The sequence below is a fragment of the Musa acuminata genome, chromosome BXJ2-4 (assembly GCF_036884655.1).
Source record: "Musa acuminata AAA Group cultivar baxijiao chromosome BXJ2-4, Cavendish_Baxijiao_AAA, whole genome shotgun sequence".
NCBI lineage: Eukaryota > Viridiplantae > Streptophyta > Magnoliopsida > Zingiberales > Musaceae > Musa > Musa acuminata.
In genome coordinates this window covers 5,886,403-5,911,275 of record NC_088341.1, presented here as the reverse complement: position 1 = coordinate 5,911,275, position 24,873 = coordinate 5,886,403, and the positions used below count along the sequence as shown (strand labels likewise).

Genomic DNA, 24,873 nt, shown 5'->3' with positions numbered 1-24,873 from the left:
AACTGATGCGAAACAAACTTAAAGCAAAATCACATAAATATTTTTTATTCCTCTCATTATTGAAACATGATGCTAATGGTGAAACTTTAACTCCCACTTAGAACAGGGAGAGCAATAACTGTTAAAGAAAAACTACAGTTCCATCAGAATATCCACAATAATGTTACATGCTAAGGGTTCATGGCTTGTTAGCCATGAACAACAAAGCAGCAATGGCTTATTGAAGGATGATGGCTGCAAAGTTAATAATGGGAGGACCAATTTGCAGTGCTGCCAACTCGAGGCATCTTGGTTTCTCTTTTGGTCTGGTCATCAACCTCATAGATGGCACCGCAAACCTGACCTTGGCTGTCAACCCTTGGTATTGCTTTAAGCTCATTCAGAGGATGCTGAAAACTCTGCAAGCCCCCAGAGGTAGTGAAGAAGCAACCTGGAAGAATAAAAGATAAATAACGAGGGAGATAAAATTAAAAAAAAATATATGTTTAATTAAAACAAAAGCAACATGCATAATGAACACAAAACAGTAGCTCTAAATTCTTCTATAGATCGTACCTCTAGGAAATGGTGCAAATGATCTGCCACACCCCTTTTTGACAATATCGACATCATCAGAAAGTACAAGATGACCTTCTGAATCAGCTCCCCAGAAGAAAGGCACTCTCCCATCAGCATCCTAAATTTAGAGAAAGAAAAAGAGAGAGATTCAGCGTAGGATTGTTTGGTGAGCATAAACTCAAAAAAATACAGAACTTGCAGTACCATTAGCTGCTAATATAAGTGATAATAAATACAGAATTAGCACTACCATTACATACCAAAACTTTGATAACTCCTCAGGGTACATTTACAAGTATGATAAATTGGCATACAATGACAGTGCATGAAACTAACAAGCATTACTACTTGACAATGAAAAGCGTTGCTACTTGCTAAAAGGGAGTGCTTTTGGAACTCGCAAATAAAACGCAGGGGATGCATGCCTGTATACATGGAAAACTAATTATGCATTCAGAAGATTTTTGAATATATTCCAACCCTCTTAAAGGAATTACTTATTTACCAGCCCAATATCCTTCTTTACCAGCACCAAAATGGATATGCTGTTTCTACTCAATTGCTCACATTGAAATCCACAAGGTATAGCAGACTAATGTGTTCCTTCAACTTAAAAGATAAAAAAGGCATAGGCATACAGTTCAACTAAATGCCCTTCTCTACTCTACTTTATGAGCAATATGTTCACCAATCTCACAAAAGTTTGTAGGATTGACTAATCCTGTTCATCGATCCAACTTGGCTGATCCAAATCTTCCCATCTATTATCAAGTGCATGCAATATTTTCTTATTTTATTGTATGTTTACTTTTCAGGTCAATTACATGCTCAAGAACCTTTTCCTGAATACAACATACAAAAAGCTTCAAGATGAGCCTATAATAACTAGCACTTTCAGGTAATCTTTCAAGTGTACAAAATGGACTATGCTAAATCCCATCTGTATAGCTTTAGGTAAAGGCGACAACTTAAGCTTGTCAAACTTGAAAAAACATCATCACAAGTCGAATATAAATAATAGGAAATATACAAAAACTTATAAAGCATGGGTCAAAGGAAATGTATCTATGTGTGATAAAAAAAAGAAAACAGACAGAGATGCAAATTAATTAAAGAAAAATCCACATTCTAATATGAATTGAAACTTCGAGGCATTCCCATCTATGTGTGATCATCTAGCATTCCCAGTTCTATGCTTCTTAAGAAACAAGGACAGGAATTGAAACTTTGAGGAATGATAAATTCACTGAACTAACTGAAATGGAAGTACAAAGTCAAGCACATAAGTTCAGTGGATGGGGAGCACACGAGCGGATGTGTTTATGCAATGTGGGCATATAACTGTGACAATAGTGACCATTCCATGACCGCTTGACCTCATGCTGTGATCTCAAGTGTTCTTTGTTCATGGTTATCCAGTGCCACCAGCACTTGAATGATCTGATAGAGGTATGAAAAAAACAGCTAACACGGTAATACTTACAGCCGCAATGAAGGTGGAGTTTGATGAGATATCGAACAGAACAAATGCAAAATGTCCTCGGAGATCTCTGACAACTTGGCTTGCAGGGAATGGTCCCCTGTCTCTTAATGTTTTATAGGCTTCAATTACAATGATCGCTTCATTGGTTGTCTTGCCCAATCCATATAGTTGCTTCAGAGAAGCAATATTCTCAACATGCCCTTGGAACAAGCAAAATACATTATCCACAACAGCAAGAAATCTGCAGAAGGGAAGAATTAGGATCAACTAGTGTTATTGTTGGTGCTATCAAAAAACAGCAAGCAATATAAAAACTATCATAAAAGATCTGATAAATTGTATCCTAAAAACAGAGATTTGATATAATGCAGGAAGTAGAAAAATAAATAAATATAACAACCATTATTTTGTTTTTAGAGGACAAATAGATCCCAGTCTACACTTTCTTTCAGGAAAAACTGCAGAATTTACATTGGCTTTAAACTTCCTCTCCTCAAGTCTCACCCGATAAGGGCTCATCCCAACCTTCAATTCTTGCCCATATGTTCAATCCAATTCTCCAGCAGAATAAAAAATTCCCTGATCTAATCTTGAAGATAGGGAAGGAATCTATATGTAATGATCTATAGGACCTTTGCATCCATGACCCGATCGAAGAAGAGAAATTTCAATGGAATCAGGAATTCGTCTAAGGAGATCACATTTCCATCTCGATCATTCCTTACCTTGGAAAGAAAGGGTTGTGCTTCTCGGGTGTGTAGGCCATGGCCCCGCCAGAGCCGAGGTTAACTACCACTGCGTCATCCCGCGTCGCCGAGAAGTGGCCCATCAAGCGGCCACCGCCCTCGCCGAGCTCCGCCGCCGGGGCCCTCAGGCCCTCCGGGATCTTCGCAACCGTCCGATCGAACACAGCCAACATCTTCACCTTCAGTCTGATGCTCACTCGTCTGTCTCGCTTTGTGCTTCTGTTTGCCGCAACGAAAAGGATCTTAAATAGAAATTCATATTCCTAAATTGCATTCCGCTACAAACCATAATTACCGCAATACTAACGCCACCAGATGAGGGAAAAAGGGACAAAATCGGATGAATGCGCAAAAAGAAAGTCGGTGTTCAACCATTGTCTGAATATGACAGAGCCGAGAGGGAAATAGGTATAATTCAAAAAAGTTTTCTTATTTAATTCATTATTAGCCTGTAAATCACCCTATCAATCTCACTTTACTCGTTGCGAACGGCAGGACCCACATATATGCCAAATAGAAAGAAAGGTAGGGAACCAGTACGGAAAGTGTCACACGCCCATACGAGGACAAGAAAATACCTTATATATATATCATTATAATATTCTAGTGAAAATGCTTATTACCGATCCAAACTCGTAATTCCTAAAAAATAATTTCTTTATGCATATCTTGACTTGCATGGCAGATGTATTTTTAAGATGTTAAATACGATGAATGATGCAATAAATGATATACTGTCTTATGGAGTATAATCACAAGAGCAGGCAATCCGATTAATCAATGTCTATGGGACATCAGGCTTTAAATTCTGGTTCATGTATCTATGTTTCTGTGCATATATATGCAGAATAATGATAATGATGCATGCTTTAAATCTTTTATCCCAAGAAAGAAAGACGGGGGGGGTTTAGCAATTGGACATTGTTGCTCGTAGTTCTCAGGAATTCAATTGTTAATTTATATATTTACTTGTATACTAAAAATTGGGCGATTACCATGTTTCTGCATCCACATATGTTCGACGTCTGGAGAAGGGTATAATTGAATTGTGTTCTATTATAAACTTGGATATAAAAATAAGGAAAATAATAATTATAAATATATAACTGTTACATGTATACCAAATAAATCTAACAATCAAAGGATTGTTTTTCTTTCGATCTAAGTATTGTTTCCTTTCCATTAAAAGATTATTTCCTCTCACTAAAATTTCTGTTCACGAAAAGATTAATCAAATTATTGTTTTCACTTGTACCTCTCAAGAATGCTAATCTTCGGGCAGTGATCGTGAAATTGCCGTCCCATTAGCCGTTTGGTGAGAGAAACAACTGATTGATTGACGGTGTGAATATGAGAGAAACAACAAATTACTATAAGATGTTTCATTATATAATAAGACGATATTGTCGAATAAATTGGTGATACCAATGTTGTCATTTTTAATTGACTTGTGCCATATGGCTTATATTAGTGTTTGGTTGTTCTCGTTTTTATGATAGATAAAAAATATATTAATTTTGATCATTATTTGTTATAGAAAGATATCGTTGACGTCCTTATTTGCCTAACGTGATTCGAATCCATATGTACAATATTGTCTGAAGTACTTTTGAGATAGAAATATCGAGCTTATAAGATACCATCTACAGAAAGACAAAAATCAAAAGAGGTTTCTCTAATCGATCCCTTTGACGTCGAAGTTAGTAATTCAAGAAAGATAAGTGTGGACGCGAGTGGTCAAAGCATGCTCCCCCTTTTTATTATATTGAAGATGAGCTTTTATACTTGATTACAAAAATATAAAATATTACGTAAAATATTTTATGAGAAGATAGCCTCAAACTACCTTAAATAATCTTTCTTTGGCTTTTTCTCCATATGGGTGACAAGGGGGGGACAACCTACAAATGCTTGCCTTGGACCCTTATCCATGTGGGTAAACATGTGAGGGATAGTCTTTGTCTTCTTCTTTCAGTTTGGCAACTAGGGGGGTCGAGTGTCCAAGCTTTTGCCTCAGCGATGTAGGGGGGTGGGAGGTTAGTTTCTCGACCTTCGTGGCTCGATAACAAAGAGGTAGAGTCAGTTTCTTGACCTTCATGGCTCGATAACGAAGAGGGGGTCAATTTCTCGACCTTTGTGCCTCGACAATGATGGGGTGGTGGGAGGGAGAAGGATTGAGTGTTCAACTTTCGTGCCTCACCAACAAGGGTTATGGGTGACTATGAGTCGAGTTTCCCGACCTTCGTGACTTAGTGATAATGAAAGGAGAGGGTCGGGTGCTCGGTCTCCATGGCTCAATAGCGATAAAAGGGGAGGGTCGGGTGCTTGACCTCTCAAACTTAGATGTAGGAGGCCTATTTCTACTTGAGGTGTCTATATTTCTTGACTTTTATGGCTCGATGATAATAAAAGGTGAGGGTTGGGTGCCCAATGTATATGGCTTAGCAATAACGAAAAGGGATCGATTTCCCAACCTTCATGCCTTGGCAAGAAGACAAGGGTCAAGTGTCTGATCTTCGTGGCTTGATGATGATGATCTCGAGCACTATTTCTTTTATGCCTTCCATCGTGATGGATTTATTCTCATATAGGTTGAGTTTTCCTGAATCATGTGTCTCATACATATTTTTCTTTATGCTTCCTATCATGATGAGTTTCTTTTCATAGGGTCAGGTTTTTCCTAGTTCACGGTCCTTGGGCACATTTGGCCTTGTGCCTCCCACCATTGCAGGTTTCTTTTTATATAAGTTGGGTATTTTCTACTCATGCATCTCGAGCATATTTTATCTTGTATCTCCTACTATGGTAAAATTCTTCCCATAAGGGTCTAGTTTTTTTTACTTATGTGCCTTGAATACATTTTACCTTATGCCTCATACTATAGCAAGTTTCTTCTTAAATTGGTCAATGTTTTCTCGACTTATGTACTTCGAGCATATTTTATCTTATGCTTCATATCATGGTGGGTTTCTTCTTATAAGGGTTGGGTTTTCCAACATACATCTTGAAAATATTTTACCTTGTACCTCATATTGTGGTGAGTTTCTTATTATGCGGGTCAGGTTTTCTAGACTCATGTGCCTCAGACATATTTTGCCTCGTGTCTCTCGTTGTGATAAGTTCCTTTCACACTTTTCAAAGAGGTCTCTGTATATTGGTTATTTTTGTGTTTCCGTGGTGTTCTTTGTACATTGATCCCTTTTGCACTTTTTAATGTAGTCTTCTTATATCAGTCACTTTTACATTTTCTAAGGTTCCCCTTTATTAGTTAGTGTCTCTTTGGATTCGATTGGAAGATGTACTTGTCTTCAATATGGGAGGAGAGAGATTGATCCTCTCCTCATAAATTCTCGTTAGCCATGAAGGTGAAACTCATTCTCTCATTTGATCCTCTTCTCCCTCAGAAGCTTTCACTTCTTAGCCTTAGTTTTCCTCTATAAGATAAGTTGATCCTTGATTCTCTTCTTGAAAGTAGGTTGATTCTTGGATGCCTCATCCTCTAGGTATGCCCGCTCTTTAAAACCTTCACTTCCAGCACCTCATTCTTTCGCCTCTATAGGTTGGGAGGTCTTTTCTTTCTTGCACAAGTTGCTCCCAATCTCATGGACATCGAATGTCTGAGGAGGTTAGTGCTCCATCCTTGGATAGCATAGGGGCGAAGGAAGATTCAACCTCTTCTTCATCCAGAGAGTCGATCCCTGTAAACCCAAAGATTCTTCGAGATTTAGAGTCTATGAAAAACATGTATAATAGAAACTTGGTGATGAGCAAATAACTCCTAGACCATTTGTGGGCCAAGTACTCTATCCCAATCAAGTTTGAGGTATAGGTCCCTCAACTTAGTCACCGTCCATATGACTTAATATTTAGGTTTATTTGTTTGTCTTCTGATGTCCTAAAGTTGGGACTTTGTTTTTCCCTTCACCTGATGATTGTATCTTACCTCCGATTATAGAAGATATCACTCTCACATACAGTGCCTAACTTGTGGTGTTACTCAGTAGTGTTCATAAGAGAATGCTACCACATCGGGATTAACCTAACCTACAAACTCTTTGCTACCTATTTTTGGCTATGCAAGGCAAAAATTGATTACTACTTGACTGTTTAGGAAGGCTTCAAAGTTAGAAGTTAAAAGGAGTGCTTCTTCCCAATAGATACAAATCAAGATTGGGCTTTTAGTCTTGGCTAATCCACACACTCCATAGATAACATACTTCCTTTCTTGTCAGATGAGGAGGCAGATCAAGTGCTTTGATTGAGAGATATACTCTCTTCTTTTGAGGCTCTCAAGAAGATAGATAAGGACTAGTTAATCAACATGGGTCTTAACCTAACTCTTCAGGGTATGATCTGAACACACTCTCCTTCTCACTTATTTTTGCACTTTGAAAATTAATCTGTGTAGCCTTATAACTTTGATCTCCTACTGTTATGGATCTTGGAGCTTTAAAGAGAAATGAAGCTGGTTCCTCTTTAGGCACAATGGTGGCCTCTTTAGCTCTTTCCATGTCCAACCATCAGCCAGCTAAGGAAGAAGAAGGTCATGAAGCAGGTTGAGGAACCAAAGATGGAGTGGATTCTCAAAGAGGAACTAAACAAAGTGCCTCCTACTTCCGAGATACTAGCATTTTTAAGGGGTTCTTAAAGCTCAAGGTCCTCCTTGGAAAGAAGAGAAGAGGGAAAAAGGTTAGTGTTTGACTTGTGCAAAGGCAAGTCCCTACCCTTCGTAGCATTTGAAGATAGTCGACCTACTAGACCTGATTCCAAACATGCCATTGCAACCAAGCTGGGAGGGCATTGAAGAAGGGCATAAAATATGAGGCAATGCCAGAGCCATAGAGCAATATTGTTGAGGGTTCGTTTGCTCCAAGATAGTGAAGAATATTTACCATTCCCTCTTAGAGGTTTTGCTTGACACAAACTACCGTAATCAAGTATTGGTAAGCTAAGTCATGGTTAACTCCTTTAGTACCTTGTTGCTTTGTTAATAACCCCTTTGTTTTTGACTTGTAACATCACCATTATATCATGATCCTTCTTAACCGTGTATAGGACGTCAGCTCTATCATTTATTAGTAGTCCCGTATGATTGACAATTTTTCTAAGTAGGTAGAGGGGGCTGAAGAGGGACATGGGAGACCTAGCTCTTATCATTGAGGCAGAAGCTCAGGAAGCACAAATGGGGAGACAATTAGAAAACGCCAAGCGATACCTCACTGATCATGCTAAACAATTGAAGGTGGTCTAGAGCAACAATCATAACATGGAGGATGAGCTACTATGACTTATCCGAGAGTTAGGTTCGATGAGAACCTACAACTTTAAGCTCATTAAGTAAGTTGCTGCAGCCAACTTTAAGCTCATTTAAAGTCTAAATAAGGTATTAGAGGTTGAGAGAAACATAATACTGAGGTACTGAGAGAAGACGATTATCGATTATAAGGCCTCCATCAGGTTTAGGAAGAGCTTGGAGAGGTTGAGGTTCACCTCATACTAGTATGAGTACTATGTTAACTCGTTTCAAGATGAGGTATCTTCAGGCAGAGATTGAGAAAGACCCATTCATCGAGTACTCCAAAGATCAAAATATTTTGATGGCTACCAAAGTATCTTTTAACGATGATCTTGACTCATCATCTCACCCTAATGCCTAGTCCATTTGTCTTATGATATGTTGGTCTTTATTGAGTCATTATGTTTACCTACTTGACTTAGTCCTTTTGTCTTTTTGCTCTAGATTTGTCGATATGCTATCTTGCCAACTTGAACAAGTCAAGTGCTCGGTTTGTTGTGTGCTTGAATGTCTTGGTTGCAATCGCGGAGCACTTGGAGGTCTAACTAACTTGAGAATGATCAAATTAAAGGTGGGATCGAGTTGAGGGTGTGACCTTCTTGAAGATACAGTTGACTTTGGCCATCATTCAATCTTGAATGATGTGATTTTTTTTTTTTTTTGTAGATATAGATAGTCAACTTGAGGATAGACCATGTTGAAGGGTCCAGTTTTCAAGATGACTATACATTAATGACTTGACAAAAAAATTTTAGAATGATCTAAAGACATAATTAACTTGAAGATATGATTATGTTAAAAACATCTCGAAGAGACATAATTGTCGAGAGAGAGTGACTTATGCGAAGACACAAAATGATACGATTATCTTGATAGTGTGATAATCTTTTACAATAAATTTAAAACATAATCAAATACATTATAGTGGTTCGATCTTCCAAACCTATATCCACTCTTAATTTATCTTTTCTCAAGGTCATAATTTTTCAATATCTCTTGAAGGCTACAGCTTCTAATGTAGAAATATTTTTTTATTCCTCAAAATGTTCAAGTGATATAGAGGCTATAGCTTCTTATTCTTTCAATATGCAACAAAATGAAAATATTTTCTTAGTTCATCTTCTTCTACTCTTTTTAAGTTGCGCTATTTTCTTGTCTCTGAGGTGTTGATCTACTGCGAGTGCATGTTAAAAACAATGAGTCTAAGTCAAACTTGACAAAGTTAAACTATATCAATTTGAACATCAATTCAATTCAAAAGTTATGAGCTAAAACGTTATATGTCACCGCACTCTTTTATTTTTCCAGTAGAGAACCAAACCAATCAATAATGGAAAAGCTACAAGAAGATCTGCCTGCTTTATTATAAGTATATCAACCCACGAGAGGAGCAAACCAAATGTTTATTCAAGAAGTTATATACATAAGATCTCAGAACAAATACCAAGCACTATGAATTCTAATGGTGCTACTCCATCTGTATCTATATGCTGAATGTGGACAGAAGAACACTATCACAATACTCCGAGTTCTACGAATCTTGTGTAAGCCATGGCGACAGGAATCACCGGCACAACCATCCAAAGCAATGTATTGGGAGCTAACATATCTGTTGACATAGAGATCAAGTAGTGTTTCATCGCATCGGTTCTCAGTTCTCAAAAGAACTAACAAATTTGACTTACCTCCGCCTGATGAACTGCCATTGTCGGACAGACTTGGCGGTGAAGCCGGAGAAGTGGAATTCGACAGTGTGATCCCGAGGTTTGCACAATCAGCTCCAAGCGAGCCTGCAAGTCCATCACCAAATTTGTAATCTGTCTTTTTTTCCCTTGATCATGATGTTGACAGAAAAGAGAAACCAAACAGTGATGTTCTTACAATCTCTGTAGCAAGGCAAACTGCTATCGTTCAGAAGATTCTTGAAACCCGCTTTGCAGTCACAACGATGTTCGGAAGTCGATGTTTTCACACAAGTGCCACCTCCACAGAAGGAATACAAGCAAGCTTTTGGAAACAGAGAAGCAGTGTCATACTTGCAGAACTTAATGGTGAAAAAGATATAAAAGGAGGCCATGATCTGATACTTACGATCCCACAAAGAGAAATTGAGTGGATTTGGCAAGGGTGACGGCGCAGGAGGCATTGAATCATTGTGGCATGAGTAGCTGATGCTACCTAAAAGATCAACATAAAAGCAGGATATTTGAAGTGAAAAAATATGTGCAGGCTGAAATTCCAAAGAATCAAAGATATATGTTTTTGTATGTTTTAGACATATAGAAGATATTAAAAGCATATTGATGTGGATGAATGTGACTGTGTTCAACAAATAGTTCTTATGTTTCATGTTTTCTTCTTTCATTTGGTTTCAGGAGAATCCATACAGCTAACCAGTACATGTCAAGACAAGTCTTGAGATTAAACTCAAACAAATGAGTCAAGAATATGCTGTATCGCCAAAACCTATGCTGGACATCTCTTATAATTTGATCAAACGTGACCCAACTCATTCAATTAGTTAATGAGCTCTGGTTGAGGCATTATGCAGAACAGGTTCATTATGCAAAGCATAGACCTGAAACCTACATAGCTAAGCTTTTCAAGGCTGATACAGAAGCAAATATTTGAGCTATTCCACCGACCAAGTCAGAGGGAGCGCGAGCGAGAGAGAGATAGAGAGGGAACTCACAGTTGGGGACGACACAAGGGAGGAACCTGAAGTGGTCTCCGATGTGGAACTGAGTCCACCCTGGTTTGCAGTTGCATACATATCCAAAGGCGTGTTCTGGTGATACTTCGCAGGTCCCCTTCCCACAGTCACTCTTATTGCATATATAATCTATATGACAAAAGGGGGCAAATCAGACATTCGACATAATAGCCAATAGCTACTAGGCAGTATCAATTTTACAGAGAAATCAAAGGCAACTACAGAGCTGGACAAGAACAAGCAGAACAAGAACAGAAAGCTTCAGATTTGGAGAGATAGGAGATGAGATACGGTGAACACAAAGAAAGCACAAAGGTTGGAGAGATGAGGAGAGTAGGTACCGAAAGCAGGTGCGAGGAAAGGGGAGAGCGGATCTTCCGCAGCTGCTCCGTGTGGCAGCAAGGTGGTGATTGATTGGAGAGCCACCAAAACCAGCACAAGTTGAGCCCACTCCATGTTCCTTCCACCCCTCCTGCTCCTGCTTCAGATCACGAGCCCACAACGAGAGACGTGCATACGCTTTTGGGTGGTATAAATAAAGACGAAAGTGGGGTAGGTGATGGTGTTTAGGAGAAATTACCGGAGTTGTTTAAGATTGTGTTGTGCAACGCAGCTTTATATAATTAGTCGCAGCACAACAGAGAAATGAAGACAGAAGAAAATTTTGTGTTTTTTGTAACAAAACCTCATAAAACACTTGTCGTAAAAAATATATGTTTTTTATATTTAAACTATCCCTATCTTGTTTTCTTTTTGTGGGTAATTCTGAATTAATTAAATGTATTTCATGCTTGGTTCATTGCCACGTGTCAATTTGGCATCATAAACAAATAACTCAGCTTCGGTTCAAAGGTCCAAAGTACAGACGTCAAGTTTCTGTATTTGATCAAAAGTCGTGTCTTCGATCAAACATGGATAACAAACTTCAAGTTTCAATAGTCATCGACAGTTCCTCCCGACCAAACCATTTGAATTATGAGGTTTCTGTGGAGACCTGATTTTGACTTTTAGACACATCCGAATGTTCCCTGCATTAAATTGGGGCCTCATCGAAGAAAATGTCTCATCTCATCTAGAATCTCAATCCTAATGGGTTCGGCTAAAGCAATATTTTTCTCGAAGTCTTTTATTTATACTATACCATGAACAAACGAAGGTGATTAGATCCCGACAAGATATTTACTAGTTAAATTATTCTTTTATAAAACATAAGTGGTAAAATATGAAATTAGTTCTCTAATATGTCACCATTAGAGATCAATATATTTAATATAAATTTATCAAATGAAGTTTTATTGTATGAGAGCTTTATAAGGAGTTCAACTTTACTAGTTATAGATTAGTTTTTTGGTTAGTAGACGTACATTTAAGCAGTCTGGTCAGCGTCGTGTTGCCTTAATAATTCCAAATTCAATCTAGAGGCCGACTTTATCAGGTTGCGTCAACACGTTCCATATGACAGACACGTAGTGCAACACCAATGTCTCCATCGAGCGACCAAACACGTTACAAAGCACCCGTATTGGTCGATGAAGGGCCCCACGAGCAAAACTAGCAGGAGCCCCTTTCTGCTTCTGTGTTTGGTGGCTGGGCTGACACACGGGAGCCGATGCATACTGGTTTAATTTATTAGTCATATTTTGGAGGCAAAAGCTTGTCCACAAACATAGTTTCTAGAGAAAGTTCGTTGCTACGAATTCAAAGTTTGCCTTCGTTAAGCTTCCACCTAAGAAGGGTTTTAGGTCAAGAACGACGCGTGTTTAATAGGCCGAGAGTAAACTAATCGACTTTCTACATGGAAGTCATTCTAAACATTTAGTTTCGAGTCTTCGCAACCCTGTAGAAGGGAAAACAAAAACCAAGACTTCGAATAAGTTTTCCTTCTTATCAACTCGTGATACAGATGACTAGAATTGGAACATGTTGTTACATGTCCCCCTGTTTCGGTCTAAATAGACTGAACAAATGTTTCGTGTTACAAGTTATATCGTAACTTAAGATTTGCTTAAGAGGTAGATTCGACCATGATTCGATGTGGATTGGAACCGAACTAGTTAAGAATCGAACAAATCGAGTTAATGTTTTAGTAATTCTAAACCAAATCAAAACTAGATTCCATGGACGTCTATGGTTCATAGAATTTGAAGTTCTAATTTGATTTTGAACTAATCTAAAAATTAAAAAAATGATTGTCTAAATGATAAATATATCCCTTTTAGTAACTTAATAAATGATTAATTAGAGAATTTTTTTTTAAAAAAATTATATTACATTTTCATTTTACAACTGTAATCGTTTGGAACTGATTTTGTCTTAGATTCCAAATTCGACATAACTGGAACCATCGTTTATGGTGATACAGTATATTTTGGCTGCCTGAATACGTCACAGCTGACATCGCACGTCAAGTCAGAGCCCTACGCCACACGTCCCGTCCCGGGAGCTTATACCAAGAAGATATGCCACATGTCCCGTCCTAGGAACTCGGGGCGGTGCTATCTGACGTTGCTCTGCACGTCCTGGAATGACGGTTGGTCAGAAAGGCCGTCCCATCTTTTGGGGGTCAGCGGCGACGTCGAATCGATGCACCATCAACCCTCGCGCTATAGTATAAAACCCCTGGCCAATCTCCGGCCAGGGAGAGGCACAAAAAACAAAAGGAAAAAAAGAAAAGCAATCTCTTACGTTACTAACTTGCTCGTCAAAGGGGCCACAGCGGGAGAACACCCAGCGAAGGCCATTTTTGTAAGAGGATGACCCCTTATTGACTGCGAGGGACTAGACACGGGAGCGTCAGTCGCCTGGCAATGTGGAGTTGTTAATCAGCCTTGATTCCAACCAACGCCATCTAACACCCTCTCCCGAGGGCCCGGCTACCTCTTCATCCAGATCACCTCACAGCAAGCTCCCGACATCAACCCACAGACCTAATCGTGCTGACTCACAGGTCACGACGTATTTGTTCGCTAACATATGATTCTCTTGTTTACTTGGTAGGAGTTTGACAAAATGATGTGATACTTCAGACGCAAACATGCCATTTCCATCGATTCAGGAAGACTTTGGATTCTATGTGAAGTATATTCTTCTAGTATGTAAAGTATATTCAGTATTAGAACTTGGGGTAATACTTTCAAATCTGCCCTTTCTTGGGAAGATATCCTCACAAACCAAAAGGGAATAGATAACTAAATCTTGCATCAATTGAAGAAGAATTTCTAGTTAACAGTACTGTCATTGATTTGGTAAAGTGATGGGAATGTTTTGATTTAGCTGTAAACGAATTTTATTCGTTTATATTTAATTATTGTCTGTGGTGTATTTTGAAAACCAGAGAGCAATTGATGTTTGATAATGCAACACAAAACTCGAAACAAATAGGAAAACTTCGCAATGACCACTGCGTTGAGCACTATTGAAAAGAGGATGCCATTACTTCATATGAAACAATCAAAGAACAGGTTCGTGTTGCAGACCTCCACCCTGCTTCACACCATCAACCCTCCCTCGAATCTACCCTCGTCAGCACAACCCTAAACATGTGAGTACTATGAGATCTGATCCGACGAAGGAACTTGGCTTCTACAACATGGGCAGTGCGAATGAGCAGCCAGCCATGGCAGCACGCATTCGGTGTGGTACTTGTGGGAGCAAGGAAGCCGTGTGACCCTCTGCTTCGCCTGGACCTCGTCGAGGCACACCGCGCACAGATCGGCCCTGGAGCCCGTCCTCTGAAGCGCAACACTGTTACTCCGTCGCTTAGGGAGTTCAGTAGCGATTACCCTCGTTGTGATATTGCCAGCCGCTGCGGGAAGCGTCGAGATCTCTTCTATATTTGACCTGCGGAAGCCATTAGCCAAGCACGGTCAGAGAGAGAGTTCGATGTCGTGCAAAAGGTTTTGCAGACTGGTAGCTGCGTGTTCCTAATCCATCGGAGGATGGAGAAGTGAACGGACAAAAGAACGAGATGCACAGAGGAGCGGTGGAACCTGATGGATGGCGGAGAGGAGGAGGGAGACGGCCGTCGGGAGCCCATAAGGCCCCGAAGCTTCTCCTCCAGACGGAGGCGGGCGGCGAGGGTCGGCTCGTCCATGGCCGCAGCAGGCAGACGGTCGGAAAACGGAAGGCGCGCGGACGACGGCAGGTTCGGCGGCGTCCCCACCTCGTGGCGGTGGTGGACTCTTCGCTTCCGTGCCAACTCCACCCCCGGCAACATCGTTGGACCGCCCAAGTCTCTCCGTTCCCGGGTCGTACTTATCCTCCCTTCCTTGCGTTTAATAGAAGGAAACGGGCATGAAAGAATGGGCCGTCCTTATGCTGTAACTACAAGAACGCCATTGCCAGTATAAGTGTCAATAACATAAGTATCAAATAATGCAATGAAATTTCATAATGTTAAAAGACGAAGATAGTGATGCAAGTAAAACTGTTCGGCTGTCGGCATGAGGCGGAGGAACTCAATTCATTTGTTTCATGCTGATGAATTCCAAGACGAAACTGTTAGTCGGCGCTGAAGAAGCATACTCTTGCGCACTAATGTTTTAGTGGGTGGTTGTGGCGTTCCAGTAATTATAGGTCAGTAGGGTACCATTTCGTAAGCGGTAGATGGCGTTGAATTGAAGTGTAGCGAAGCTGCCAGGAGACTTCCATCGTCACGTCGCGCTCTCTAGGAAGGCGCGTCGAAGCGTCTTCGCTTGGGCAAGCCCACACTCAATATTCTACACCGGATCAGATCAGCAGCGTCGTAGCAAACGCTTCCTGCTCCTTCCATCGATCGCCACGTGTCTAGCCAAGACGATGACAGGAGGTATGACGCGCCTTGAGAAGTACCAAACCGTACGGTTTCCGAACAGCGGATGACATAGTCATCCCCACTGCAATTAGATAAAACATTTGCCTTCAGCACGAGATCCATGATGACGAATGAATGTACGAAATTAGACATCGAAAGATCACCCTGGTTCTAATTGGCATTTAAAATCCATGTCTAATCCTGTGTGCAAATTCAAAGCACCTACAAAGCCATAAATTCACAAAACAATCAAATTGAAAACAACATTTGATGTCTCGATTAGGTATCTGGAAGAAGCAGCTCTGTTTTTGAACCAGAGCATGGTTCGCCATTCGACAACCAATAATGCAGTACAATCATACTAAACCACGACACATCAAGAGGGATGCATGTGAAACATACACTTAAAAATGCTTCAGCTTCAGGGGGGGAGGAGTTTGAAGAACACGGAAAGGCAAAGGGTTGATTCAACTGCAGGAAAGGAAAGTTGTCTATATGATGGTGCGAGGCTATCATCATTACCCGGCTGCATGCAGGCTCAAATGACAGATCATTAGCAAAGCTCAAAAGATCAGAATGTCTATAAAACCACATGATATATTTATTAAAGCACAGCCGATCGGCAGTGTGAGAACAGCATCCCAGATTCCAGCAATCAAATTAATGAGGATTTGTTTGTTTGAATACTATTGCCTGCATTTTTCCGAACTTACACAAATAGTCAAAAAGCCTAAAACACAGCCTTTTCATAGATGGATCCTACGCCAAAATCCTTGAATCTCAAAACAGAATGAAAGGAGTGACTTCTCGACATCCCAGGCTCTTTGAACATTGTTGCCGCTGCCATAACCTACAAAGGAAGATGAATGACAGCAGTTCTCATGCTCCATCAGCCTCGAGTGAAATAAGCCTGAGGGTACAGTATGAATCTCAAGGATTCCACGTCCACAAAATCCACTTTGCCAAAATCATCTTCGGGCTCCCACTTGCAAACCGCATTTCACCATAGGATACAGGTGGTGTGTAGATTTGCTGTTTAACTTCTGAAAAGAGAACTTGCACATATGTTATGCAGCATGTACTGCAACATAGGAAATCCAAAGCCTCAGAAGAACCTGATATATTCTCCTACGTTTGCATCTTCATGCTTCCTTACTGTAACACAAAATTTTCTACTGAAAATACTTTGACATGAGTTCTGTTAGGATGATTCCGATTGCTCATGAATATTTTGCGACATCTGCCATGATGTCAAATGTGAATGATACACTAGAATTTTTTATGAAAAGCAAAGCAATAATCTAGTTATCTCATAGACTGTGTGCCGCTGCTGCTATAATACTGCTTGGTAGTCTCATGAGAGAACTCTGCAAATGTCATTCCATCTCTAAATCGGATAGAAAGAGGTGGTATCTTTCTGAGTATTTCTTGCATTAACTGATGTGAATCCTTAGAGTCACTTGTGCTATATCTCAAGAAAGCATCTTCTTTTTTAGAAGATGTGGTCATTTCGGTTCTTAAGACCAACTTATCATGATTACTTGTTTCCTCAGGATACCCAGAATAAGAGAGAATTTTGTTCCAAGCTGGCTGCAGGAAGACCACAAAAGTCTGCCTGCTCAAGTTCTCCATGTCCACAGTTCTACCGACTGAATGAAGTGTAGATTGAAGCTTACCACTAGTCAATATGTTAGCTGCTTCCCCTACCTGAATGATGAAACTATCAGCTGGGGACCTCACAATAAATATTTTGTTCTTCTTTATATCAAACAATTGAAGATAAGTATGTTCATCGGGTGAGGAGCACTCTCGACAGCATGAAATATGAGAGCAATCTTCTGCCAGACAAGAGAACATAAACGAAGGTGATGTTAGAACAGTAAAAATGCCATAATCATAGTGCCATTGCTGCCACAGATTGGACAAAGTAATCTGACTTGTTCTATCTTTTACAGATCTGCTTCCTGAATACCAATGTGTAACAGAAGTTTTCTCATGAAAGTCCCTTGATATTGTACATTCATCGGAAGGTGAAGGATCAAGTGTAGCAGGTTCAACTTTCTTCTTAGATCCTTTTTTTGTTCTGTTGGTCTCTTTAAGGATAATGTTGTCTATTGTTGAATGATAATGAATGAGGCGTCCTTTTGCGCTGCCATCCATGATGCTTTGCTTTAACTCTCTGCAATCAATGGCTTTATCACAAATTTGAGCTAGTCGAAGACCAAGTTCCATCATGCAAAGACTCAGTTCCTTGAAAGTAGACCCAAGGATCTTAAACTCCTTATCATCAAACTTCTCAAAACTATCCTCAACAGGATTTCCTTCTGCATAATAATGGTTTTCTTCTGTGCATAGAGATCTAATTGATGATGATTCAGAATTTAAATTATGTGCATATTTTAATTGCAAAGCGAAAGACGACACATTCCTGTCAAGATTCTTTAGGGGAACATCACTGCCCAAACCATGCTCCTGTAATCAGCAGAAAAAAAAAAATTCTTAGAGCTGCAAATGGGCAAATATCAAACACTAAACACAAGAATCAAGGCTCGTGAACTTCAATGTCTGATACCTATTCATTCTTAATAAATGTGCATGGCATCAAGAAAAATCATGCACCATGATCATGACAAATGTACAATTTACAAGTGAACTGCACAAGTCCTCCAAGGAACAATGCATATGCTAGTGTTAAAATCATTTTGTGTTCATTTTAAACTTCGAAGAATATGCCTTCAACATGAATTACAAGTTGGTCCATGTAACAAAAAACCCAAACCATAGTATTACCTACAAATTCGTAGAATCACCAAAATATGATATCTAAAAAGAATGGCCAAGTTAACAATAATCCTACAAACAATGCCACCTATGGGAGCCTGGAAATCAGAAAGGACAATTTTGCTGTGTAGTGACCTTAATGTTTTATTAACTCAAAGACATAAATGGAGGACGAAATTACCTATCATTGTTCAGAGATCAGTTCTCCAATGTCATCTAGCTCAATTTTAGAAGTCAGGGCTTTAGGAAGACAGAATTATCCATCCATCCTTGCTCAAAGGATAATTTTATAAATTTTCTCATGGTATCCCTAAAAGCCTACGTTATGTACAAAGGATAGGTAAGAAAAAAATTCTATATTCCATGATATTAAACAACATACCAAAAGCATACGGTAGACATATATTCCGTTCCTGAAGCTGATGGTAAAAAGCAAAGGATAAAAAAAAAAGATAAGATAAAGAGTAGCAGGTTGCATCCATCATTGTACAGAAATTAATTTTGGCAATTTTCTGAGGCTTACTAATTTACCAAGGAAAAGGAACAAATAGCTACAGTCTTCATGCAAATGTATAGAAGGCAAGCACATAGCACAAAAGTATTAAAAAAAAAAACAATCATGATTAGGAACACCAGTTTCCAGGTCCAGTTACTATAGCTTATTTAAGATATACCTTTCTTTTTCCAAAGTTATTAGACAAATTCATAAAGTAGGCTCAACTTGAGAATGTAAGATGATCAATAAATGAATAGATGCTTATAGTATAGTCAGATTTCCTCCTTATTTGACTTCATTATAACATTCAATATGAAATGGTTAGCATGTCCAATCAGTCATAGTGATATCCAATTCCCTTGGACACTCAAAAGAAGCAAAGTGAATTTGCTACTAAATCCAAACCATTCCTGTTTACAATATGATTGTAACAATTTAGAGGAAAAGTCAAAGTTTTCAAGAAGGTGCATTCACTTACACTAAGTTACACAAGTTAATCCCCTACATCTGTCCTAAAGTATCACTGGAATTTCTGTTTTATATATTTCAGATTGTGAACATGGTAATATAGTAGCCTCTACAAACATAGAAAAAATTCTCATTATGAACTGAAGTAAACTAATGGGAGGAAATCTTCACACCCTACCTGAAGTTATTCTTTCTTGTCAGATAACCGCATGTAAGTAGCAAAAATTTAAATCCAGATCAAGTAAGAATTAAAAACTTGCCGACGTGTTGATGGGTAAATCAGCAAAGACGGACAAGTAGATCTCAATTCCTCGCAGGGGAGTAAGAGTTAAAAGCTATTGATGATGTAAAATGAATAAAGTCTTGAGACTCTTTTCCTCATTCTCTAAACCCTGTCTTTTACCATGTCTCATCCGAATATAAAACCCTAACTCAAAACAAAATGTTTCCTTTTCCAAATCATAAGGTTGAAGTGCAGCATTCAAGGTATCTGCAGAAGGATCTAATCAAGCAGTTCATAAATAAGATCTTCAAACCAATTTTTTATTGCAGAAGCTTGGAGATCGAACCCAAGTTTTCCCCTGATACGGAATACCAACCCAAGAACTCCAATACGATACGCCGTCGCCTACTCGTCAAAGCGTCATCTTGAGAAGTGGAGCCGCATAGAAAAATGGTTGTTACCTTGAGGACACGGGCGCGGTCCTTGCGGCCAAGGAGCGCGAGCTTGCGGGCGAAAGGAAGAATGAGCCGGCGAAGGTCGGGAGCTTTGGGCACTTCAGTGATCGCGAGGAGGCCAGGCCCCAAAGAGCCTAGGGCTTGCATCGCGGCGGCGGAGATGGACTCCAGCCGCGCCAGCTCCGCGGGAGAGGGTGGAGGATGAGAGGGAGCGGCGGAGGACAGGAGGAGAAGGTCGGAGAAGCGGAGCTCCAAGGGTTCTAGAATCTCCGCCGCCACCTCTGCCGTTGCGGTGGCTTCCATCGCGATTGGTGCGTCGCCGTGGGCTCGCTGCCGTTCCGAGCCGACCCCATGAGCAGGCGGATTCAATGTGGGTCTGTGCGATCTAATCATCACGTGATTGAAATGATAACGGATATAGGATCTCCAGACCCGAATCCGATTAACTACATCCGATTAATCCGATCCGAACCGTAAAACCGGCTGAGTTTGCGGCCAGACGTGCATTCCTTTTCCCCTCCCTCTTTATATGGGTAGTCCATAGAACCCTTCTCGTTCACGAAGGAGAGAGAGAGAGAGAGAGAGTAGAGGGAGTGGCACAACGGCAAGGAGTTCTTCAATATGCTGTTGCACTTTCTCACCTACGAGAAATGAAATTTCGATCCCCCTTTATTGGTCTCCAATTCTCCCTAATCAACCGCCTGATGTGCTCACGAGTCGCATCCTCCAAAACACCGTTCTCATGCAAGCAGCACGATTTGGGCACATCGCCTCTTTGAAGCTCGTCCTGTACAAAAAAAACACCCAATGCAGGAGAAACTGTGTGAACTCTTTGTTGCGTTGATTGATGAACGAATGATAAGTATGGCGCAATTCGCAAACCGTGGAAGTACCCAAATTATCTCAAAGTCGAAAGATCACGGATGACGATCTTGCAATCTCACGGCAACTGTAGAAACCTTCAAGTGCTCTTGAGTTGCATTGTCGCTCGTACATTAAGCAAAGAGTCAATATCAGGGGGCCTTTTATTAACATCACTGCGTTTTCCAAGTATTCCCCCAGCAAGGGTATGTAGCCATGATGGTATTACCTTCTTTCCACCGTGTATGCCTTGCATAGATCTGCCCACTGAAACCAAGAGTAGCATTCCTTAGAAAATGGAACTGCATGATTGATGCACAAAAGAGGGAGAAAGGGATTGATATGTTACTGCTTCATTTAGGTGTGGAATTATGTCCAGTCCCTTCTCTTTTATAACATTGTATGCAGTGTTGAAGAGGGCAAGAATGTCCTCTGGAAGTTTGTCCGTTGCATTAACATCCATCAGAGTAGATTTTGTCAAGAATCGATGATCGTTGAAATTTCATCTACTGCATGCTGAATGATGATTGGCTGTCGGTGATGCCTTGATCTAGGGCTACGTGTGTCAGAATAAGAAAAAAGAATGAAAAGGTGTTTCTGGTATTTGCTTCAGAGTCAACTTGTAAAAAGATCAGGCGTGTCCAACTTAGTACTTCTCACATCAAAAGGGTCGAGATAAAAAATAAAGTCGTTAATGAGCCTTTACAGTAGATTGGTCTCAAGAGAATATTTTACCGTATTGACATAATAGTTTCTTCTGAGCTTACTACTACTGTTATGTGTAGTGATTGCCATGTCAACTCCACTCTCCATGTTGATCTAGCAATCACGTAGCGAGCTACAATTGAGGGTAAGTTTTCCTCTTATCATTTATCGCCTCTTGAAAGTATGCCTCGAGGGAATATCCAACCCTAGTTTTAGGCATGATGGATGTATACCCAAGGTGCTTGATAATTTTTATATGTTGGGTTTTAAGTTTTTCACTCTTTAAGGGTGCCTAAAGCATGTAGTGCCTCACATAACACAAGTAGGATCTCTTTATTATACTTAGCTCGAGAGAAGCATTTCAGGTGTATTTGCCACGCTTAGCTCAAGTATATTCTCCATGCTTAGTCCAAGAGAGGTATCTCGAGTATATTTTCTATGCTTGGCTCGAGGAAAGCGTTTCAAGTGTATTCTCTTGCTTAGTTTAAGGAAGACATTTTGAGCATATTTTTCATGCTTAGCTCGAGGGAGACATCTTATACATTATATATATATATATATATATATATATATATATATATATATATATATATATATTTATACATTATATATATATATATATATATATATATATATATATATATATATATATTTACGAAGGTGTCTAGGACATATTTTTCATGCTTAGTTTGAGGGAGACATCTTGGGTGCATTTTCACTCACATAGACACATGCATATTTCGTTGTTCCACATATGTTTCCAATATGTACCAACTTTATTACTCATAATATTTTTTTATATTTCGGTATTTGTGGGATAATGTGAACCTTTACCATAAATGGTAAAGAGAGGTATGCTTAGAGCCCGCAATGTTCTGTCAATCTCCTTTGACTTCATCTAGACGTGAGTGGATGAAGCTCCCAAATGTAGGAAACTTCTATTTGATGGTTATCTAGGAATATATGGGCCATATTCTGTCTATGATCCCACTATACCCTATGTGTTTTCGATTTGATATCCAAAGAATTACTTATGAGTTTTCTATTTATGCTTTGGATAAGAATGAAATGAATGCAGCGTAAAATATAACATTTGAGCTTCTGTTTCATATTTATTCTTTTGATATGCTCCTAAATATTTCATATATCATTGATATATTTCGAAATGCTTCTTATGCCACCAAAATGTTTCATACACTATTAATATGTTTTAAAATATTTCAAATATCATTGAGATGCTTCAAGATATTTCATATGCCATTGATATACTCCGAAATACTTCTTAAGCCATTGATATGCTCCAATTATCTTTTACTCTATCATTATGAATAGAACACCCTTTAAATGAAATGATATTGTGATTTTGTATTCAATGTATTCAATGAGTGGATATCCATAAATTCTTATATTTTACCTTGCATTTTGATACCAAGTTTACTTGAAGCTATTCTCTTCTTACCATAGATATGTTAGTCACTTGTTGAGTTTTATATACTTACTCTATTACTATATAAGTTTTTTAGGATAACTTATTGCTTGCTAAAAATTAGAATTGGGCTGAGGTAATAGAAACATATTTAGATTGTAGGCATGTCTTGTTAGTTCATAATGTATTGGTTGATTTTCTATAGTATATTGGATACGGTGCCCAACTATCTCTCTATTAGCAACTTACGGAAACTAGAGTATATAAGCCCCATCATAAATACCTATATGAGGATCGAGGGATAAGCATTTGTAACCCCAGAGCTTTATTAATAAATTTGGTGATAAACTCTTCCAATGGCTTACCCTCCACCTATCAGATGTGGAGAAGGACAACAGTTGAACATCAAGGACAGATGTTCCCTACAAAATATTCTTAGAACTCACTTGCGAGTTGTGCGAAGGAGTTCACCAAGAGAGCTTTAGGTTATAGGGAAGGCTCAACACATCAAGCCATTAGATGTGTCATATAGTGCCATATGAGTTTGGAAAGCTACCACATGCTCTACTAGGTTAACACCTTTGTCAAACACTTCCAAATTTAGTGGTTGTAAGCTTGGGGGATAGGCTATTCCTATATTTATCGAGTGAATGTGGATTTGATTGAGGTAAATGTGGTCAAATTGCTCGAGTGAAACTCGTGGTGTATATCTTTTAAGCACTAGTCCATCTATTGAAGTTGTGTCCATGTATTTTGAGTCCACTAATTGAGTCTTAGACTTAGGAGTCATCAATTATGAGAGGCGCAATCCACTAAACTCGATGGTAAGGGACCTTAGGACTCCTTTGGTTGAGCCATTAATGATGACTTCAATCTGGGCTAGTTAAGGAGGCTCAATAGGTGTACGAGGTGCCACTATGACTAAGCTAGTTATAGTAGCAGGGAATAATTGATAGCATCAACCATTGACCCGTTGAACAAGGTTCAGGAAGATCTCCATTGGAACCAACATGTGGGCCAGCATCACTGTTGGAGAGGAAAGGCCATGATTGTTGAACAATTGCTCATACTGCTTAGGGGTTTAGGTGGAGGTAGAGGTGCCTAAAATCGAAATATCAATTGTTAGCCTCCTTGGGTGAAAGTTTTGTGGATCAACAATGGAGCATCCTCACTTGAAGCTTGTTGGGAAGATTGATGGTGTAGTGCTCCTATGACATAGAACCCTCCTAGCACTAAAATGATGATATAGTTATCAGTGTTTCCTTTGTCAGCTTGACTCGATCCTAAATCATGTGTGTAAAAAGTCTAAAAATGTTCGAGAATATGACTCTGGTGTTCCCTTCAGAATCAACTTATAAAAAGATTAGAGCTGGGTGGGATGCCCGACCTGATCCTTCCGTCGTCATTCAAGACTAAGGTGGAAGTAGAGTCACGGATAAATAGTAAAACCCGAGTAATAGTAAATTAATGTACCTTTATAACAAGCTAGATCCAAGAAAATATTATGCACTATGGGCTAAATATTTTCTCTTATTATTATTGTTGGGCTCGGGTGACAGTCATATTATTTCGATCTCACTCTCTATGCTGATTTGACAACCACATGACAAGCTGCAATAAGATGAGTTTTCCTTAAAGGGCACAAAGTAGAAGACATGATTCAAGCAAACCAAGTTCAAAATACCTCGACATTTCTTTGGGTTCCCACTTTTTTGTATTCTCTGCACCATGTTAAAATGCAACTTAGCCAATTCAAGTATGATAGGGCTCATCTTTCCTTCCTTTTGGCATGTCTCTATGAACCGCCAGGACCGTAACCTCGGCATCTTCTAGTTCAGTGGGGTTCCAAGGCATGGGCTATGTCCCTGAA

General features: G+C 39.5%; 4 protein-coding genes across 5 annotated transcripts; all 4 read right to left on the bottom strand.

Annotated features, from left to right (window-relative positions):
- Positions 1 to 18: 18 nt before the first annotated feature.
- LOC135608953 (stem-specific protein TSJT1-like) lies at positions 19 to 3,153 on the bottom strand. The gene is made up of 5 exons (XM_065102033.1): positions 3,083 to 3,153; positions 2,767 to 3,006; positions 2,042 to 2,282; positions 556 to 676; positions 19 to 430 (listed from the first exon to the last, which is right to left on the bottom strand). The coding sequence occupies exons 2-5, from the start codon at positions 2,958 to 2,960 to the stop codon at positions 243 to 245; spliced, it is 744 nt and encodes a 247-aa protein (XP_064958105.1). The 5' UTR covers positions 2,961 to 3,006; positions 3,083 to 3,153; the 3' UTR covers positions 19 to 242.
- Positions 3,154 to 9,423: 6,270 nt separating this feature from the next.
- LOC135608952 (uncharacterized) lies at positions 9,424 to 11,385 on the bottom strand. Its single transcript, XM_065102032.1, has 6 exons — positions 11,138 to 11,385; positions 10,776 to 10,925; positions 10,175 to 10,261; positions 9,965 to 10,090; positions 9,769 to 9,873; positions 9,424 to 9,692 (listed from the first exon to the last, which is right to left on the bottom strand). The coding sequence occupies exons 1-6, from the start codon at positions 11,250 to 11,252 to the stop codon at positions 9,598 to 9,600; spliced, it is 678 nt and encodes a 225-aa protein (XP_064958104.1). The 5' UTR covers positions 11,253 to 11,385; the 3' UTR covers positions 9,424 to 9,597.
- A 2,959-nt stretch (positions 11,386 to 14,344) lies between these two features.
- On the bottom strand, positions 14,345 to 15,012 carry LOC135610796 (E3 ubiquitin-protein ligase RING1-like). Its single transcript, XM_065105746.1, has 2 exons — positions 14,786 to 15,012; positions 14,345 to 14,636 (listed from the first exon to the last, which is right to left on the bottom strand). Exons 1-2 carry the CDS (start codon positions 15,010 to 15,012, stop codon positions 14,345 to 14,347), a joined length of 519 nt encoding a protein of 172 aa, XP_064961818.1.
- A 1,155-nt stretch (positions 15,013 to 16,167) lies between these two features.
- Positions 16,168 to 20,373, bottom strand: LOC135609679 (uncharacterized). 2 transcript variants are annotated; one of them, XM_065103187.1, is made up of 2 exons: positions 20,018 to 20,373; positions 16,168 to 18,060 (listed from the first exon to the last, which is right to left on the bottom strand). In XM_065103187.1, exons 1-2 carry the CDS (start codon positions 20,312 to 20,314, stop codon positions 16,894 to 16,896), a joined length of 1,464 nt encoding a protein of 487 aa, XP_064959259.1. In that variant the 5' UTR covers positions 20,315 to 20,373; the 3' UTR covers positions 16,168 to 16,893. The 2 variants fall into 2 exon arrangements, 1 of the variants encoding a protein (XP_064959259.1); XR_010485840.1 differs by having other exon boundaries at positions 17,931 to 18,060; positions 18,551 to 20,157.
- Positions 20,374 to 24,873: the final 4,500 nt, after the last annotated feature.